Source organism: Peromyscus californicus, unplaced genomic scaffold, assembly GCF_007827085.1.
Source record: "Peromyscus californicus insignis strain IS unplaced genomic scaffold, ASM782708v3 Scaffold_5__1_contigs__length_169319896, whole genome shotgun sequence".
Classification (NCBI taxonomy): Eukaryota; Metazoa; Chordata; class Mammalia; order Rodentia; family Cricetidae; genus Peromyscus; species Peromyscus californicus.
In genome coordinates, this window is record NW_026294573.1 from 86,350,853 (window position 1) to 86,366,007 (window position 15,155).

At 49.4% G+C, this 15,155-nt stretch overlaps 1 protein-coding gene across 6 annotated transcripts in view; it reads left to right on the top strand.

The window, feature by feature from the left end:
* Whrn (whirlin) overlaps nt 1-15,155 on the top strand; it is an 86,600-nt gene that overhangs the window by 14,098 nt on the left and 57,347 nt on the right. For all 6 annotated transcript variants that reach the window (XM_052716384.1, XM_052716385.1, XM_052716380.1 and 3 more), the window contains exon 2: nt 10,815-11,033. In XM_052716384.1, coding sequence (XP_052572344.1) covers nt 10,815-11,033 — 219 coding nt within the window. The remainder of the gene's footprint in view (nt 1-10,814; nt 11,034-15,155) is intronic.

The window sequence follows — 15,155 nt, forward strand, 5'->3', positions numbered from 1 at the left end:
AGGAAAATCAACCCCCTCGGCGGATCTACTCCTGCTCTGAGAAATTGACATTGATGGAAACAGACATGAGCTTTGGACATTGATCACAGGCCATAAAACACTCCATTGCAAACCCATCGAGACTCATCTTGAGCAATTGTATTTGTGATTCCAAGAGCATTGTTAGTTCTTCCAAAAAAGAGAGAATAAAAAAAGATAAAAATTAAAAGAACGTTTGTAAAGCAATTTACTTAAATTATAAGGCACCAGGAGGAAGCCTTGTGAACAGTTGAGGAATTGCACTGAAAAGGAATCAATATCTTTCTGGAAACTTCTCTGCCTTCGTCTTGGGAGTTGTGGTCACTGTCACCCATGCTCTCTTGCAGATTTCTTACTGATTCTTCCCAATTTCAGGGTGTCACCTCCCCCAACACATACTTCTTTTTGCTTATTGATGGTTTTTGTGGTTTTGTTTTTGTTTTTTATTCTTTTTAAACAGCAAGCTGCAACCCACTAAGTTATTAGGGGCAACGACAGTGACGAACAGGGGCTTTTAGATGTCAGATCTCTGTCCCAGCCCCGGGATCCGTGTTCCGAGGGCAGGAGTGAAGGCTTCCTCTTTCACAGGGAGGCTTTGGAGGAGGTGAAAGACCCAAAGGGAAGAGAGAAGGAGCTGGCGCTCAGTGAGGCTCTAATGAAAGGCAAGTCTTTTCTGGTTTTGTTAGCGTATATTACACACAGCGATGGGTTTCATTCTACAGGACTATGGTGTAGTTTGATCCTCGCCCCCTTCTCATTCCCTCTGATCTCCTTTTCCCAGTGAGCACTCCTCCTGCTTTCACGGTCTTTGTGTGTGTGTGTGTGAGACTCAGTGAGTTCAGCAGGGCTGATAAAGGAGCATTGTTGTGGGTTATTAAAAGAGCATGGGCAACGTACAAGGGGCTACCTCTATAAAGATGTAGTGCCCCTCCCGTCCCTCCCCCCCAGCAAACATTACCTACCAGTTCCTCGGGGAGGGGTGGACCCTCAGGAGACCCGTGAAAGACAAATTTCATAACGTTAAAGAAACCCATCATTTCCCACTTGTGTGCCACCTCCGGGCCATCCTTCTGGCACTGCCACACTTCCTGTTCCTGAGAGCCCACTTCCTGCGCATGGAATCCCCTGCCTCCTTGAAGTTTTCCTTCCTGCGTGCATCATGTTCTTTCAGGATGCTTGCATTGAGCTGTGGTTCAGGAATGGGTCCTGCAGGACTCCCACAGAGGGAGGGTGTTTCCTCCATGTTTGCAGCAGCTCAAGCGTACAGATCTGGAGCAGATGGACCACATCATGTTCCCAATTTGGCATGCAGATGTTGGTGATGCTGTAGTGAAGCTGTGGTTGACTGATAGGATGTTCTTACCAGACCATGAAACAAGTGTGCCATCATTCCAAGACAATACAGAAATAACAGCATGCAACTTTTGTGTAAGGGGATGTATATAACTCATGTGTATTCTTAGACCAAGCTCGGGAGAGGAGGGAGGGGGCATCGGAGTTATTGTGGGAAGTATCTCTGCCTCTGACTGCATAGAAGTTTTTAGTCCTAGACATGTGCTGTGATTTCAGGGTCACGTGTTCATCCGCCCAGCATCTGTGTTAGTGAGCACCTACCACAGTGGTGAGATTTCATTCCCTCTTTATACTCTGCCTATTTAATTCATTTATTTTTCTATGTCTTAACTAATATTCCTAATTAGGTAAAAAGTGGTAAGTGGCTTACGCTTTAAAGGTGCTTCATTAAAAAGGCAGAGGGAGCTGGACACAGTAGCACATGCCTTTAATCCCAGCACTCAGGAGGCAGAGGCAGGTAGACCACTGTGAGTTCGAGGCCATCTGGTCTACATAGCAAGGGCTACTACTACATAGGATAGCCCGGCTTTGCAGAGAGACCTTGTATTTTAAAAAAAGGCAGAGGGATCAGAGATTATATTAGACTTTAATAGTTAGAGGGTTGGGGAGAGTGCTGATGGGTAAAGCACCTCACACAACTGTGAGGACCCGAGCTTAATCCCCAGAACCTACATGAGAGGACAGTAGTTCTAATCACAGCATTCCTATGAGAATCTGATAAGAGAGAGAACTTTTATTTATCTGTTTGTTTTGAAAAGATTTATTTTCATGTGTATGAGTGCTTTGAATATTTGTGTATGTGTGCACCATGCGCTTGGAGGTCAGAAGAGGGCATTGTCTGAATGTGCACCACAGGCATGTAATGCCCGAATAGGCCAGTAAAGGACTCTGGATCCCCTTGCACTGGAATTATAGGTAATGGTAAGCCATCGTGTGGGTGTTGGGAACCAAACCTGGGTTTTCTGCAAGAGCAACAAGTGCTCATAACCACTGAGACATCATTTCTTCAATCCCAAGAGAGAACACCATCTTAAAGTGGAAATTGAGGACCAAGATTGAGATTCAATCTTCACACACACAAGGGACATTCGGGTACCAGTACACTCATGAATACACATATATTATACATGCTTAAGTCACACACACAAAACAAAACAGAAATAATCTTAGAAAGTGTCTGTGTGTGTTAATTAAATTGAATTCTGAGGTTTCTAGAATCAAAACAAAATTAGAAATCAGCAGTGGGGTGCCTATAATCCTAGCACTCAAGGTCAAGGGGTAGAGGCAGGAAGACTATGATTTAGACTTCAGCTGGGCTGTTTAGCATGATTTAAAAACAAAAAAGTGAAATATGAAATGAATGGTTTTAGTTTTACTGGAGAAGTCATGGACCCTTCTGAGATGTAATGCCCCTGCTGGTGGCCAACACTAAGAGGAAGGCTTTCATGCCCATGTCACTGCCTATCACTTTATGTGGAATCCCTTGCCCCTTCCTACGTTTTCCACCCCTGGATACACCCAACATCAAGCCAGAAGAGTTTTCTGCCTTCCAGTGTTGGGAACAACGTAGATAAAATGATCGTCTGTAGTGAGAATGTAGAGAGGTGAACTTGGAGGCACAGGAGCCCCACGTGCAGAGGCCTGAAGTGGAAAGGAGCCTGGAGCACCTGATACTGCTAGAAAGCTCAGGTGGCCGGCAGGGTGTGCAGCTGCCAGGGGGCAGGGCTGAGACACACTGCCGGAAAAAGAAGCTTGCTTGCTTCCTCAGCCGGCACAGGGAAGGGATAGGGGCCACTTTCCTTCTACAGGGAGTCTGGCCGCTCTGCAGTGCTGGTCTGGGTGCTGAACCAGGAGTCTGGGGCCCTTGCAGTTAGAGGTCATTAACACTAAAGCAATGGCGTTCGTTAGAGTTTTTATTTCTTACGACATTGAAATACGCTGTCGGGGCAAAGGCCACACTGCCAGTTCTACTCTCTCTCAAAGCAGGCTGAATGGGGAGGCCTTTTCAGGCCATGTGGCCATCCCTAGCACCAGCTCAGCACTCAGAAGTCTGAGGACTACTGCCAGCTTGCAGCCTGAAAGTCCCATGTTCCCCTTTTAAAACTCCCCTATTGGAGACAAGGTGTAGAGCTGGCTTTGCTGGCCTTGTGGTACCTGAACCCCTAGTGAGGGAGTGGTGGTGGGGGTTGGAGAACCCTAGATTCATATCCAAGCCCTGCCTCTTACTTTCTTTGTGACCTTGCATAAGACATGTCTTTCCTCATATGTACAGCTGGAAGACGATGGTTGTCTTTGTGATTTTCTATTGCTGCCCCCTGCAGGTGGCCATGGGAATCACAGCAGGCAGAAAAGCAGGTCCTGAGGACATCTTCCCAGAGACTGTGGTTGTATATAAATGAAGATGCCCAATCTGGGAAATTAGATGCATATGCACTCAAAACTGTACCTGAGAGGATGTTAGTCAGAAATGTCTCTACTGACAGGAAGCAAAAGCCCAAATTTCCAGTGTTAGAGGAGTAAGAACTCCATGCTGGCTGAGTGTCCTCTTGCTGTGTGGAAACACATGAGTTTCACCGAACTGGTCATGAAATAGCCCCCCAGATAATTTTCATCTAAAAAAAAAGCGGAGCTGAGCATGATTGTGCATACCTATAATCACAGCCCCTGGGAGGTAGAGGCAGGAGGATCATGAGTTTGAGGCCAGCCTGGGTTATGTGAGACCCTGTTTCAAAACACCAAAAGCAATAAAGAATGAATGAATGAACGAATGAATGAATGAATGGGCCTAAAATTTCCATTCTGAGTCTGTTTATGACCAAAGAAGATGGTTTTGTTATTGTTTTCTTTTGGTTTTTTTGTTGTTTATTTTGTGTTTTGTTTTTTTGTTCTCACCTTGGATGTGGGAAAACTTCGTTTGTGCCTGAACTGTCACCTGATAGTGTTCCCCTGTGACCCTCTTCATGTCTGTGTCCACGCACGTACTTGAGCACGATCCATCGCTGTGTTAGCGTGCCTTTATAGTCCTGCACCGTGGCCGGTCCAGGTTGTTCCTCTGTCCTCTGCAGGGAATTGGGTCATTCTGACCTCTGCTGGAGAGGGGCATCAGAGTCAGCTCCAAAGAGCTGAGTGAGGTGATTGGCCTCCTGGGAGTACCACGTGTGGAGACCGGCAGGCATAATCCATATTCCCTTTATCTTGACGCGGGCCTGAATGGCTGTCTGGTGATGGATAGCATCCACCCCGCACCATCTGCCGGTCAGATGGAGACTGCTCTGATTTGCACTGGAAAAGCACAGGGGAGCCGCTGGGTCTGGTTTTCCCAGTAGGGTGATGACCATGGTGAGAACCTAGTGCTCCCACAGCTGCCCTTGCAGTGGGCTCCTCCACCTACAGAGGGCGCAGAAGGCTGATCTTCAGCTTGCACCACAGAGACTGATGGACAGAGAAGCAGGGGCAGGGGGGGGGGGGGGGGGCACGGGACAGGACTCTTGCCGGATGCAGACAGCTAGTAGGCAGTTGATTGAGGCAGACAGGCTGGTACCAGGGTTACTGTTGTAGGGGAGAAGTGTTGATGTCAGCAACACACACAGCCAGTGCCTGTTGCTTTCACAGAAGTGTTTATGCTTTTTACCTCTCCGTGGGAGCGGTCCCTGGCCTTCTTTGGTAAACCCAGTTTGGAATCTGCCTCTTGGCATGCCCGGGATGCTTCCTCCATATGCCCTGTTGTTGTTATTGTTGTTGTTGCTGTTGTTGCTGCTTTTCTGAATGCCTCTTGCCCCTCCCAGCTGGTAGGACACCTCAGAGTCCCAAGTTTCCACCAGGTTTAAGGGTATGAGCCAGTGACATGGTAAGAATAGGAGCTAGCTGTTCTGAGTATTCACCCCCAGAATGGGGAGAACTGGAGACCCTGCCCACAAGTCTACCTGGTGTCTGTCCCTACATGTCTCCAAGACCCTGACCTCTCCGCTGTCATGGATGACCACTCACTATATGGCCCTGAATCAGACAGATTTAGAAGATCCATTTGGGAGGTACCTTACCGGTCACAAGGTCCAACCTGCTTATTGCCAGATGGCCAAATGGAGGCCCAGCAAGGACGGGGAGAAACCTCAGGTCCCCTAGCAAGACTGCCCATGGCCTGGCTCTCTGTCTCGCCAGCCTTGAGGTCTTTGCAGTTTTCCCTGATGCCTGAGGCTGCAGGCTAACAGGTGCACTCTGCTAAGAGAAGCACAGTGACTGGCTTGGCATTCTTGTGACTGGGACCTTGCTGTCCCCAGATGGCCAGAACCACAGGAGTCAAGGTAGCAGCCTTGAGTCAATGTGAAAGGCCAGAGGAGTGGCTGTCCCCAGCTGTCCTTCCGAATGCACTCCTCTGTTTGGTGACCTCCTTTGAGATGAGCCAGAGTGGAAGCTAGAAGGTAGCAACTGACTGTGGAGAGCCTTCCCACCAGACACGCACTTGTAGTTAATCAAAGAGGGTGGAGTGGCGGGCATGCTCCTTCCAGTTCCAGTGGGCCAAAGCTGTGTTTCGAGTGTGCCTGGCCACTGAAAGTGCTGCCTCAGGAACCTTGTTTCTTTCTGTTTTTACAGAAAAATACAGAGAGCCGTAGGTGTTCTTGCCCTCCACAATCCCTGAAAGCAACATTTATCCTCAAAGAAGAGTTGGCATCAGATTCCAGAATGGTCTGAGTGATGTGGCTGGCAGCCCTATTGCCTTGCATTGAGGAAGCTGGAGTTTGCTAGGGCTGGGCCTCCGTGTCCTGAGCAGTGTCTTGTACCCTCACCTCTCTGCCCCTTCCCCTCTCAGGTTTTCAGGCAGCCCTTCTGTAAAATGTAAGGGCAGGCAGCATGGGGACTCTGGTGTGGGCACTCAAGGCCGCACCTCGGCAGCACCAACAATGGTGTTCTCATCAAAGGCATTAACCTCCTCTCCTTCTCAAGGTTGCTGCCTGCCTATTTATAGAACTGACCAAGAGGAGTCGACCAGTTGCCTGCAAGAGAGAATACAGATGCTGCTGATGCTGCTGACGCCCGCTGCAGCCTTTCTTTCCTTCCCTCACTTTCCTCCTGACTTCTCAGACGATGCTTTTCTGTGGATTCCTCTCCATGGAGAGTCCCCCAGGGAGGCGGGAAGAGGCTCTGCTGTCTGCTGAACACCTGCTGAGTACATAGGCCGTGGATTTCATGCCCGTTTGTCCCCCACCACCCCAACAGGGTGTGGTCCCTCTCCCCATTCACACCTATTGCTTTGAGAGGGCAAGCCACCAGCCCAGTGCCTCAGTAGATAGTGCAAGCTTGACCCTTTCTGCTAGCCTGGGCAATCGATGTGTTCTTCCCATTATCATCCCCTGACTGCATGATGGCGCCTGTGGTGGCTGTGACTTCTTGTGGGGTACTATTTATGATATCACCTGGTCAGGCCGGTCAATCATTTCTCAGAAGTTACTATGTGACAACCTAAGCTTTGTCTCTCATCAGTCTACGAGTGTCATATGGACATATTTTATATCAGAGACAATGTTTTACCTCATCAGGCACAGGTGTCATGAAGTCCTACTGTGTGCTGAGTGATGTCTTGCCTGTTAGCAGGCCGCAGGTGTCATTGAGGCATACCCTGCTACCTGATGATGCCTTGTCCCTCAGCAAGGACAAACGCCATGAGGACCTGTTGTGTGAGCGGTCATACCTTATCTTTACCAGTCTATAACCATCTTGAGGACCTACTGTATACCGGGAGCTGCTTTGTCTGCCCAGGCACAGCCTGTCACTTATCTGACCCAAGTGTTGTGAGAACAGGTCTGGTACACAGTAGGGTCTTGGTTGGCCAAGCCTTGCAGGGTGATTGACCAGGCTTAATTTCATCATATGCCCAGGATGGGATGCAGGACTCCTGCTAGTTGGGACAGCACTGGACAGGGATCTTTGTCCTTTTGGACCGGCATCAGCAGGCAGGGAAGAAAGTTCAGGAAGATGAGCGCGCAGAGGATGTAGGCAACCCCCACCTCTGCTGATCTCACCTGTACCTCAGCACCGACTTTTTGTTTTCTGGAGCGTTATGGAAACACAGCTGGTAGATCTCAGGCCCTCCCTTCCCTCCTGCACCTTCAACTTAACAAAGGTTTGATTTTCCGTACTGTTCTGTCAGGGGAGCCTCGGGGAATACTCAAGAACACTGTAAATCTTTCCCTGCTCACAGAAATCCTTTCTAAAAAGAGTTTTGGAGAGCAGCCATGCTCATTATCACCCTGCCCCGCCCCCCACACCAGGGCCTGGTGTTTGCCTGTGGAGGGGAGAGCCAGAGCCCCTTGCTGTCTGAAAGAGACCTCACCCCTCGTCGGCACTGTTCCTTGAGGATTGTGGAGTTCATAGAGCCCAGAGAAGAGGATGAGGGTAACAGGTCAGTCCCCAATTTAGGTGTTGTATTCCTATTTTCTTATATTGAAAGCAGTGTGCTTTCATTGTAGAACATTTGGAAAACACTGCAAAAAAGGAAAAGCAAAATACTAGCCACGGGCAGTCCCACCCAGAGGGAGGTGCTGGGCATTGGTGCGCTCTAACGTCTGGTTTCCTTGCGTGGTTTTTCTCCTGACATAGTTGAGGTTGTGCTAGAAGCCATGATTTGTAGCCTGTCGACCCCACTTAACATTAGACTACGTCATGTCCGCGGCATCGAAAAGCCTCTGTCAGTACACTCTGCTGGCGGTAGGTATACAAGTCCAGTACCTGAAGAAACCTTCACCAGGTCAGACCAGCCCAGACTGTGGGATGCCCTAGTAGGAATATCACACAGTGGGTGGCTTCCGTCACAGAAACTGATTTGCTTGCGTTTCCCGAGGCTGGAGCCTGAGACAGCACGCAGGTGTGATCAGGTGACCCGCCGGGTTTGCAAAGGGCCACTTTTCTTCCCGTGCCCTGTCTGTGTAGAGGAAGGGAAGCAAGCAAGCTCTGGTGTGTGTACCCACCCTGCATATAGAGCCACTAATCTCGTCATGAAAACCCCATCCTCATGGCCTCACCCCCCAAAGTCCCCATCCTCACATTCACTAAAATAGGGCTTCAATGTCTAAATTTAGGATCTACATACTGGGACTGTTGATCCAATACAAAGTGACTGTCTCCCAGAATCCATGCTTTCATCTCTGTTGCAGGTGCATTGTGGGAAAGCAATATGGCTGACCTCAGCTTCTGCCCCCGGGCATAGTCTTTGGCTTACTCCTTACTCCCTGTGTTTCTCCATCCTTATGCTGGGAAATTGTGCAGCAAAGATGGTATCTACGCTTGAAGTTAGTAGCTGCGGGAAAGGAACCCCTTACTGTGTGTGTGGGCTGTGAGTTCCTGCCCTTCCTCGCCAAAGTGGCCGATCCCTCTCCACCCATCACTGTAAGAACTGAGTTTGTAGGAAGAAATGAAGGACAAGAGTTTAGACACCTGCACAGCTAGAACCGCCTTATTTACCTGAGAGGTGATGTCTCAAGAGCTGGCTGCACCATGATCAGGGTACAGGACCCACCACCAGCAATGGCCAGAGTTCAGGAGAACACAGATTACATACTGCAAAAGCTGAGGATTTTGTAGTTAAGGAATAGGGAAGCGGGTGGGGGAGTTTCACCAGGGGCAGAAAGGGGAAGTCAGCGTTTTTTACTTAAACAAGCTGTTATTGAAACTGCCGGATCTGTTGTCTCATTTCGAACCACCTGGTGTCTGCGGTGGGGGTAGCTGCTTGGCTTATGCAATCTCCAAATGGCTGACTTCCTGCAACTCTGAGCTCAGTTTATGGCTTTGGCTTTTACTGGGGGGGGGGGGGGTAGGGCAGGGTCCTTTACCCGCGATAGGGTTCCATGAGGATTCCTTGAGACTGTACATGCCAGGTGTGAGCTGGAATGCTCGCCACATGCGGCCCCATGTCGGTGCTAAGCTGCTGTTATCGATGTTTCTGTCTTTGATTCTCTTCTCTAGTATTGTATTGGGGTCCTGAGACCACTGTCAGACAGGTTCATTGTTAGCTAGAGAGTTTCACACATATGCAGCATATATTCCTGTCCTTTAGAAGATGTAGCAAGTTGGCACCAGAATGCGTTGATGCTCGAGACCCATTTGTAAAACGGCCAGGGAGATGGCTCAGTGGATGAAGGAGCTTGCCTCCAAATCTGGCGACCCGAGCCTGATCCCCAGGACCCACATGGTGGACGCAGAAAACTAACTCTCACAGTTTTTCTCTGATCTCCACGCATGTGCCATGGAACATGCATGTATACACACAAACACAAATAAATATAATAAAAACTTAAAATGGTATAGCATGCCCTTGGTAGACTTTAGAGCATCTCCAGAAGACTTACACCCAATGCAATATAAGTGCAACGCAAGTAGCTGCTGGGATGTACTATTTAGAGAATGCTGACAGGAAACGGTGTGTATATGTTCAGGACATATGCAGACTTTAAGACAATCCTCAAATGTGTGTGTGCGCATATGTATGCATGCACACGGAAGCCCCAATTCGGTGTTTTGATGGTCCTCGGTGACCCTCCACTTTATTTATTGAGACAGGGTCTCTCAGTTCTTTCTAGTGTATGAGTTAGCTGGTTTGGTTAGCCAGCTCGCCCTGCAGATCCTGTCCCTGCTTCCCAACTGCTGGGATTACAGGAGGTTGCCATGTCAGCCTGACTTTAGAGTTCTTGGGATCTAATCAGGACAAATGCTTTTAACCACTCAGCCACTCTTCCAGGCCCCTGGATGCATTAAAAAAAAAAAAAAAAAACCAAAAACAAAACCACTTTTGTTCTATGGCTAAATGAATCTGTGGATGTGGAAACTATGGGTATAGTGGGCTGACGTCCTTGAACTCCATGGCTCAGATTCAGATGTGTGACACTTGTGAAGTCCAGAGGAGGCCCAAGCTTCTAGAAGCCCTCAAAGGGTCACCTTGGGGACACTCCATTCTTTCCAGGATCAAGCTGTGATATGTGTGTGATGCTATCTGGCTTATTGGCGGCCAGTCACATAGGCACTCTGTGGTACCCACATTCCAGACTGCAGAAGACAAGCAGGTGCTCAGCATAACCAAACTGTGTGCACAAGCAGTGTGAAAAAGTGAATCCCTACAGGAGATACACTCCAAAGCCAAGGAAGGTCTCCAACACCAGCATAGGGCCAGCCCTGCATTCTTATATGGGCCGTATACCCATAGCAGCCTCGGGCCTCTCAGCTCACTGTCTTCTGTGCAGGTGTCTTGAGAGATGACTTTGTATTTGGATCACTTGAAATAGGGTGGGACAGATGCCCTGTTTTCACATGTCAACACTAAGGGTTTGGGGGTGAGGTGGGGAATGGGACTGAGGCCGGGCTCCTCCTCCTCCATGTGTGCATTCTTGACAGCACGTGAGGCAATGGCAGAGTGGGAGTGCCCCCTTCCCTCTAACTGTGTGTCCCCCTCTCTCCAGGCTCTCAAGGGCTCCAAGAAGCTGGTGCTGTCTGTGTACTCAGCTGGGCGCATCCCCGGGGGCTATGTCACCAACCACATCTACACCTGGGTGGACCCCCAGGGTCGCAGCACATCCCCTCCCTCCAGCCTGCCCCAGCCCCATGGCAGCGCCCTGAGACAGCACGAGAATGACCGGAGGAGTGCCCTACACCTCCTGCAGAGTGGAGATGAGAAAAAGGTGAGATCTGTCTAAATGGGTAAAGACAGTGGGACTTGGGGAGGCCTTGGGTTTCCAAGCTGCTTGTGCACCCGGGAGCTCCCTCAAGGCTAGAAGGAAGGACCCAGGCTTTGTTACTTCGTTTGCATCCCTCAAGTTCGTTCTCCCTGACCTCTGCTTGTGACCTATAAGGTGTGTATTGCCTTCTAGGATAAGCTGCTGCCACAGAGTAGTGCAAATACTGTGGCTTGATGTGAACCTCTCTCCCACAGCAGAATGGAGGGGACCTTCTGGTCTGGTATACAGCTCTGTGCTAGGACTTGTTCAGGGATGTAGATTCCCACCATCCAACAGCTCCTAAGTGTTGGAGCCCACTGAGGTTTCCTAGTGACTTTTCCCAGCAGGACTACATGAGGGAAATGATTGGACCACAGGCCTGGGTACCAGGTGTTTGGAAGGGTCTACACTTGGCTGTATCTAGCAAGGGGGAGGTCTATTGCTCCTCCCCTTGGCATTGTTATAAAAAGCCCTTTTGAATAAAGTTCTGGGCTGGTGGGTATTGGCCCAGGTCTTCTCGAGGCTATCCTGTGTTTCTGTCTTTCCTCTAGTCGTCTAGGCATCTCTTTATATCTAAATATGTCCCACTTCTCCCTGCTCAAGAGTACCCTGGTCATAAAAGTGGGGGCTGATTCCCCCACACCTAAGGTGTGGTCCCCTCTGATAGTTGAATCTGGGCCACAGTAGGCCCCTGCTTTAGCACCTAGGACAGGGGAGGAGAGAAAGCTTGGGGTATGCCTTTACATGTGAACTTTATATACATTGAACTCTTCAGGGGTCCAGATCCAGGCAAGGACTATCCACAGTCTGCATCATAATCCTGGAAGAGCCTTGGACAGTGAGGGTCTTGGGCTATAAAGAGCACAAACCAACTTGACTGACTCTGGAATTTGAGAATGTACTAGAAGAGTGTGAGTAATCCCAGAACGGGAGCTGAGAAACTCAGGGTGCATCTGCAGAAGGACTCCTACCACGATGACACCACATCCTTCCTTTCCAGTCTTCTGTTTCATAGAGGGAACATCGTTTTTGGCTGGCAGGATGCCTTGAACCTTGATTAACAGGACTGCTAGCCCTCTAGCTGGTGGGGAAAGGGGTTCTATAGCCCAAAGGAGGCCAGGCATCAGTAAATGTCCCCTGTAGAGCCTTTTCCTCCTCCTTCAGAGAGTGAGCTATTTCCTATGGGAAAGAATGAAAAAATGACTGAAATGGGCCCCCTGAAGCCTTAACCCCTCTGGATGCTGTTTGCACGGTTCTGTTTGCATTGTGCACCATGCGTGCTTCTGGGATCACAAATAACTGTCACTCCTACCTGACAGTCTCTGTTTTAGGACCTTGATCCTTACAGACAGGAGACCACGTAGCTTGGGGTCTGAGACCACGCTCCTTCTTCCACAGACTCTTTCTCAGCTCTCTTTTTCCTGTTGATAAGACCATAACATTTACTTAAAGTGGTTTGTGTTCTTTGCTCAAACATCAATATGAAGGGCGCAGGGAGATTGCAGTGGATTGTGGGAAGGTGATGGTATCTGGGAGCCTAGCTGCTGTGCACAGGATGGCAGCCAGCAGGCAGACCTTCGTGCCTCCCTACCAGGGACACCCACTTTTGGCCACTTTGAGGGTTGTTATCAGCCACCAGGGTGATGGTCAAGGCTAGCTTTGCAGCATTAGGCAGAGAACTCTCTTTGTTGTTTTCTGAAGCTGCCATCCTGGGCAGAACCTGAGTTCAGAGCTGAAATTTCTGTAATTTTGGCTGGCCCCAAACTCATGTGGCTCGAGCATTGTACAGAGTACCTTCCCGAGCCCTTGGGACCACCTGGAGGGTATGTAGTACCAGAATCTGAGCCAGAGGGTGGAAGGTTAGAGGTAAGATCCCAGAAAGCAAGATAAAGAAAAACCTGTATCTTGGTCCGCTTTCTACCGTGGCAATAAAAGCACCACCGGAGTAGGGATGGCTTCAAGGCTCGTTTCATGAACATAGTAATCCCAATCCTAAGGGCTATCTCCCGCCCCAAAACGGTCGCATGGAGACTAGGTTTCAGCGTGGATTTGAGGACATAGACCTTCAGTGTGGGATGGAGGAGAAGCCACACTTTGCTTTGCATTCACCTGTTGGTGGGCATCAGGGGTGGGTCCTTATTTTATCCATTGTGAGCACTGCCACCATGATCACAGATACATCTTTGAGTGCCCACTCTCAGTTCTTTGGGCACTGCTGGATTCCATGGTTATACTGGGTCTAAATTTTTGTTTTGTTTTAAACAGTGTCTCATGTAATTCAGACTGACCTCAAAGTTGCTATGTAGCCTAGGATGGTCTTGAACTCCTCATTCTCCTACTTTCACCTGCTTTATTTATGTGTATGAGTGTTTTGCCTACATGTATGTGTGTCTACCACATGCATGCCTGATGCCTGTGGAGGTCAGAAAAAGGTACTGGATCCCCTAGAATTGGAGTTATGGATGGCTGTGAGCCACCAGGTGGGCGCTGGGAGCCAAACCCAGGTTCTCTACAAGTGCAACAAGTGCTCTCTCAACCAGCCCCTCTACCTTCTTCTTAAATGCTGGGGTTATAGGTGTGCACCACGACATCTGGCTTCTTGGCTTTTGTTTCTGTTTTGATGTTTTAAAAATGTTTTATCAGCATATATTATCTCAACATAATAGTGGGTTTCCCTATGACATTTCCACACATACATACGGTGTATTTATTGACCTATTTACCTCCCTTACCCTCTCTTGTACCCCTCCCACTTTACTGGTCCCTTTCCTCTTCCCAGCTAGCCCCAACCGTGCATGCCCCTGTGGAGGCTGCAGATCACCTCCTCCATGGTTACCTCTATCAGTGTCTCTCACTGAATCCGGAGCTCACCGTTTCAGCTCGGTGTTAGGCTAACCGGCCAGCAAGCTCCCTGGATCCTTCTGTCCCTGCCACTCTCCAGCTCTGGAGTTACAGGCACACACACCACCACACCCAGCTTTTCACACTCAGGACCCCATGCTTGCACAGCAAACGCCGTATCTACTAGGCCATCCCCCAGCCCCTGGTTTTGGTTATAAGGATGGGCTCTCATGTAGTCCAGGCTGTCTGTGGCTTTCACCTCTTACTATTGGGATTGATGGTATGTGCCACATACCTGGCTTAATTTTTATTTATTTTTTTTAAGGAACTGCTGTGCCATTTTCCACAGCAGCTGTGCTGTTTGATTCCATCCACAGCACACCAGGACCCAGTGTCTCTTCTCTGTTTGTGAACCATCAGTCACCCTAACACAGGTCGGCCTTTCCCTCATCTGTCTTCACCATGGACCTTTATGTGACACCTTAGCAGATTGATGACAGTGCTGGAGGTCACAGCTGGGACACAGCAGAGTTTAAGCAAGGCCAGCCTGCCCCTTTCCAAGCATTTCCATGCTAGCCGGCACCCTGTTCCACCACCCCAGGGTGAGGTGGCACATTTAGGATGCCTCTGAAGAACCTGGGTGCAGAGAACGACTTATCCCAACACATTGCCTGAGGTGCGTAAAGGATGGGGAAGGGTGCTTGCCTCGCCGCTGAGAGGGACTGAGGCAGGATTCCTAGAAGAGACAGTATGGGGCTGGCCCTGGGAGGGAGCTGCAGGCAGAGGGGACAGGTGATGGTAGCATAGACATTTCGAAGGACAAGACAGGTCCTAAGTGGTGTGAGGGGACAGGTGACGGTGGCATAGACGTTTGAAAGGACAAAACACGTCCTAAGTGGTGTCATTTGGTTGTGCAGCCGTGTACTGAGATCCAGGCTGGGAGTGCTGGTGCGTGAGGGTGCTTTCATGTAGGACACAGACCATAGAGGAGATGAAAAGAATGGATTCCAAGTTTGCAGAGACCCTTGGCCAGGTCCTGGGAGTGAAAAAGATCACACTCTTTCAAACGAAGGGAAGAAATTGACTAAGGGCAAGCCGGGAGAGTCTTGGAGCCAGTGAGGATGTGGCTGGTTGTAGCCAAGTTGAACTGGAAACAAACTTGTAGGAAGGTCCCTGTCTCGACAGGGTTAGCACACCCTGCTCTCCCCGTGCATGTCTCCAGGGTGAGAGAGTTCCTGTACTGAA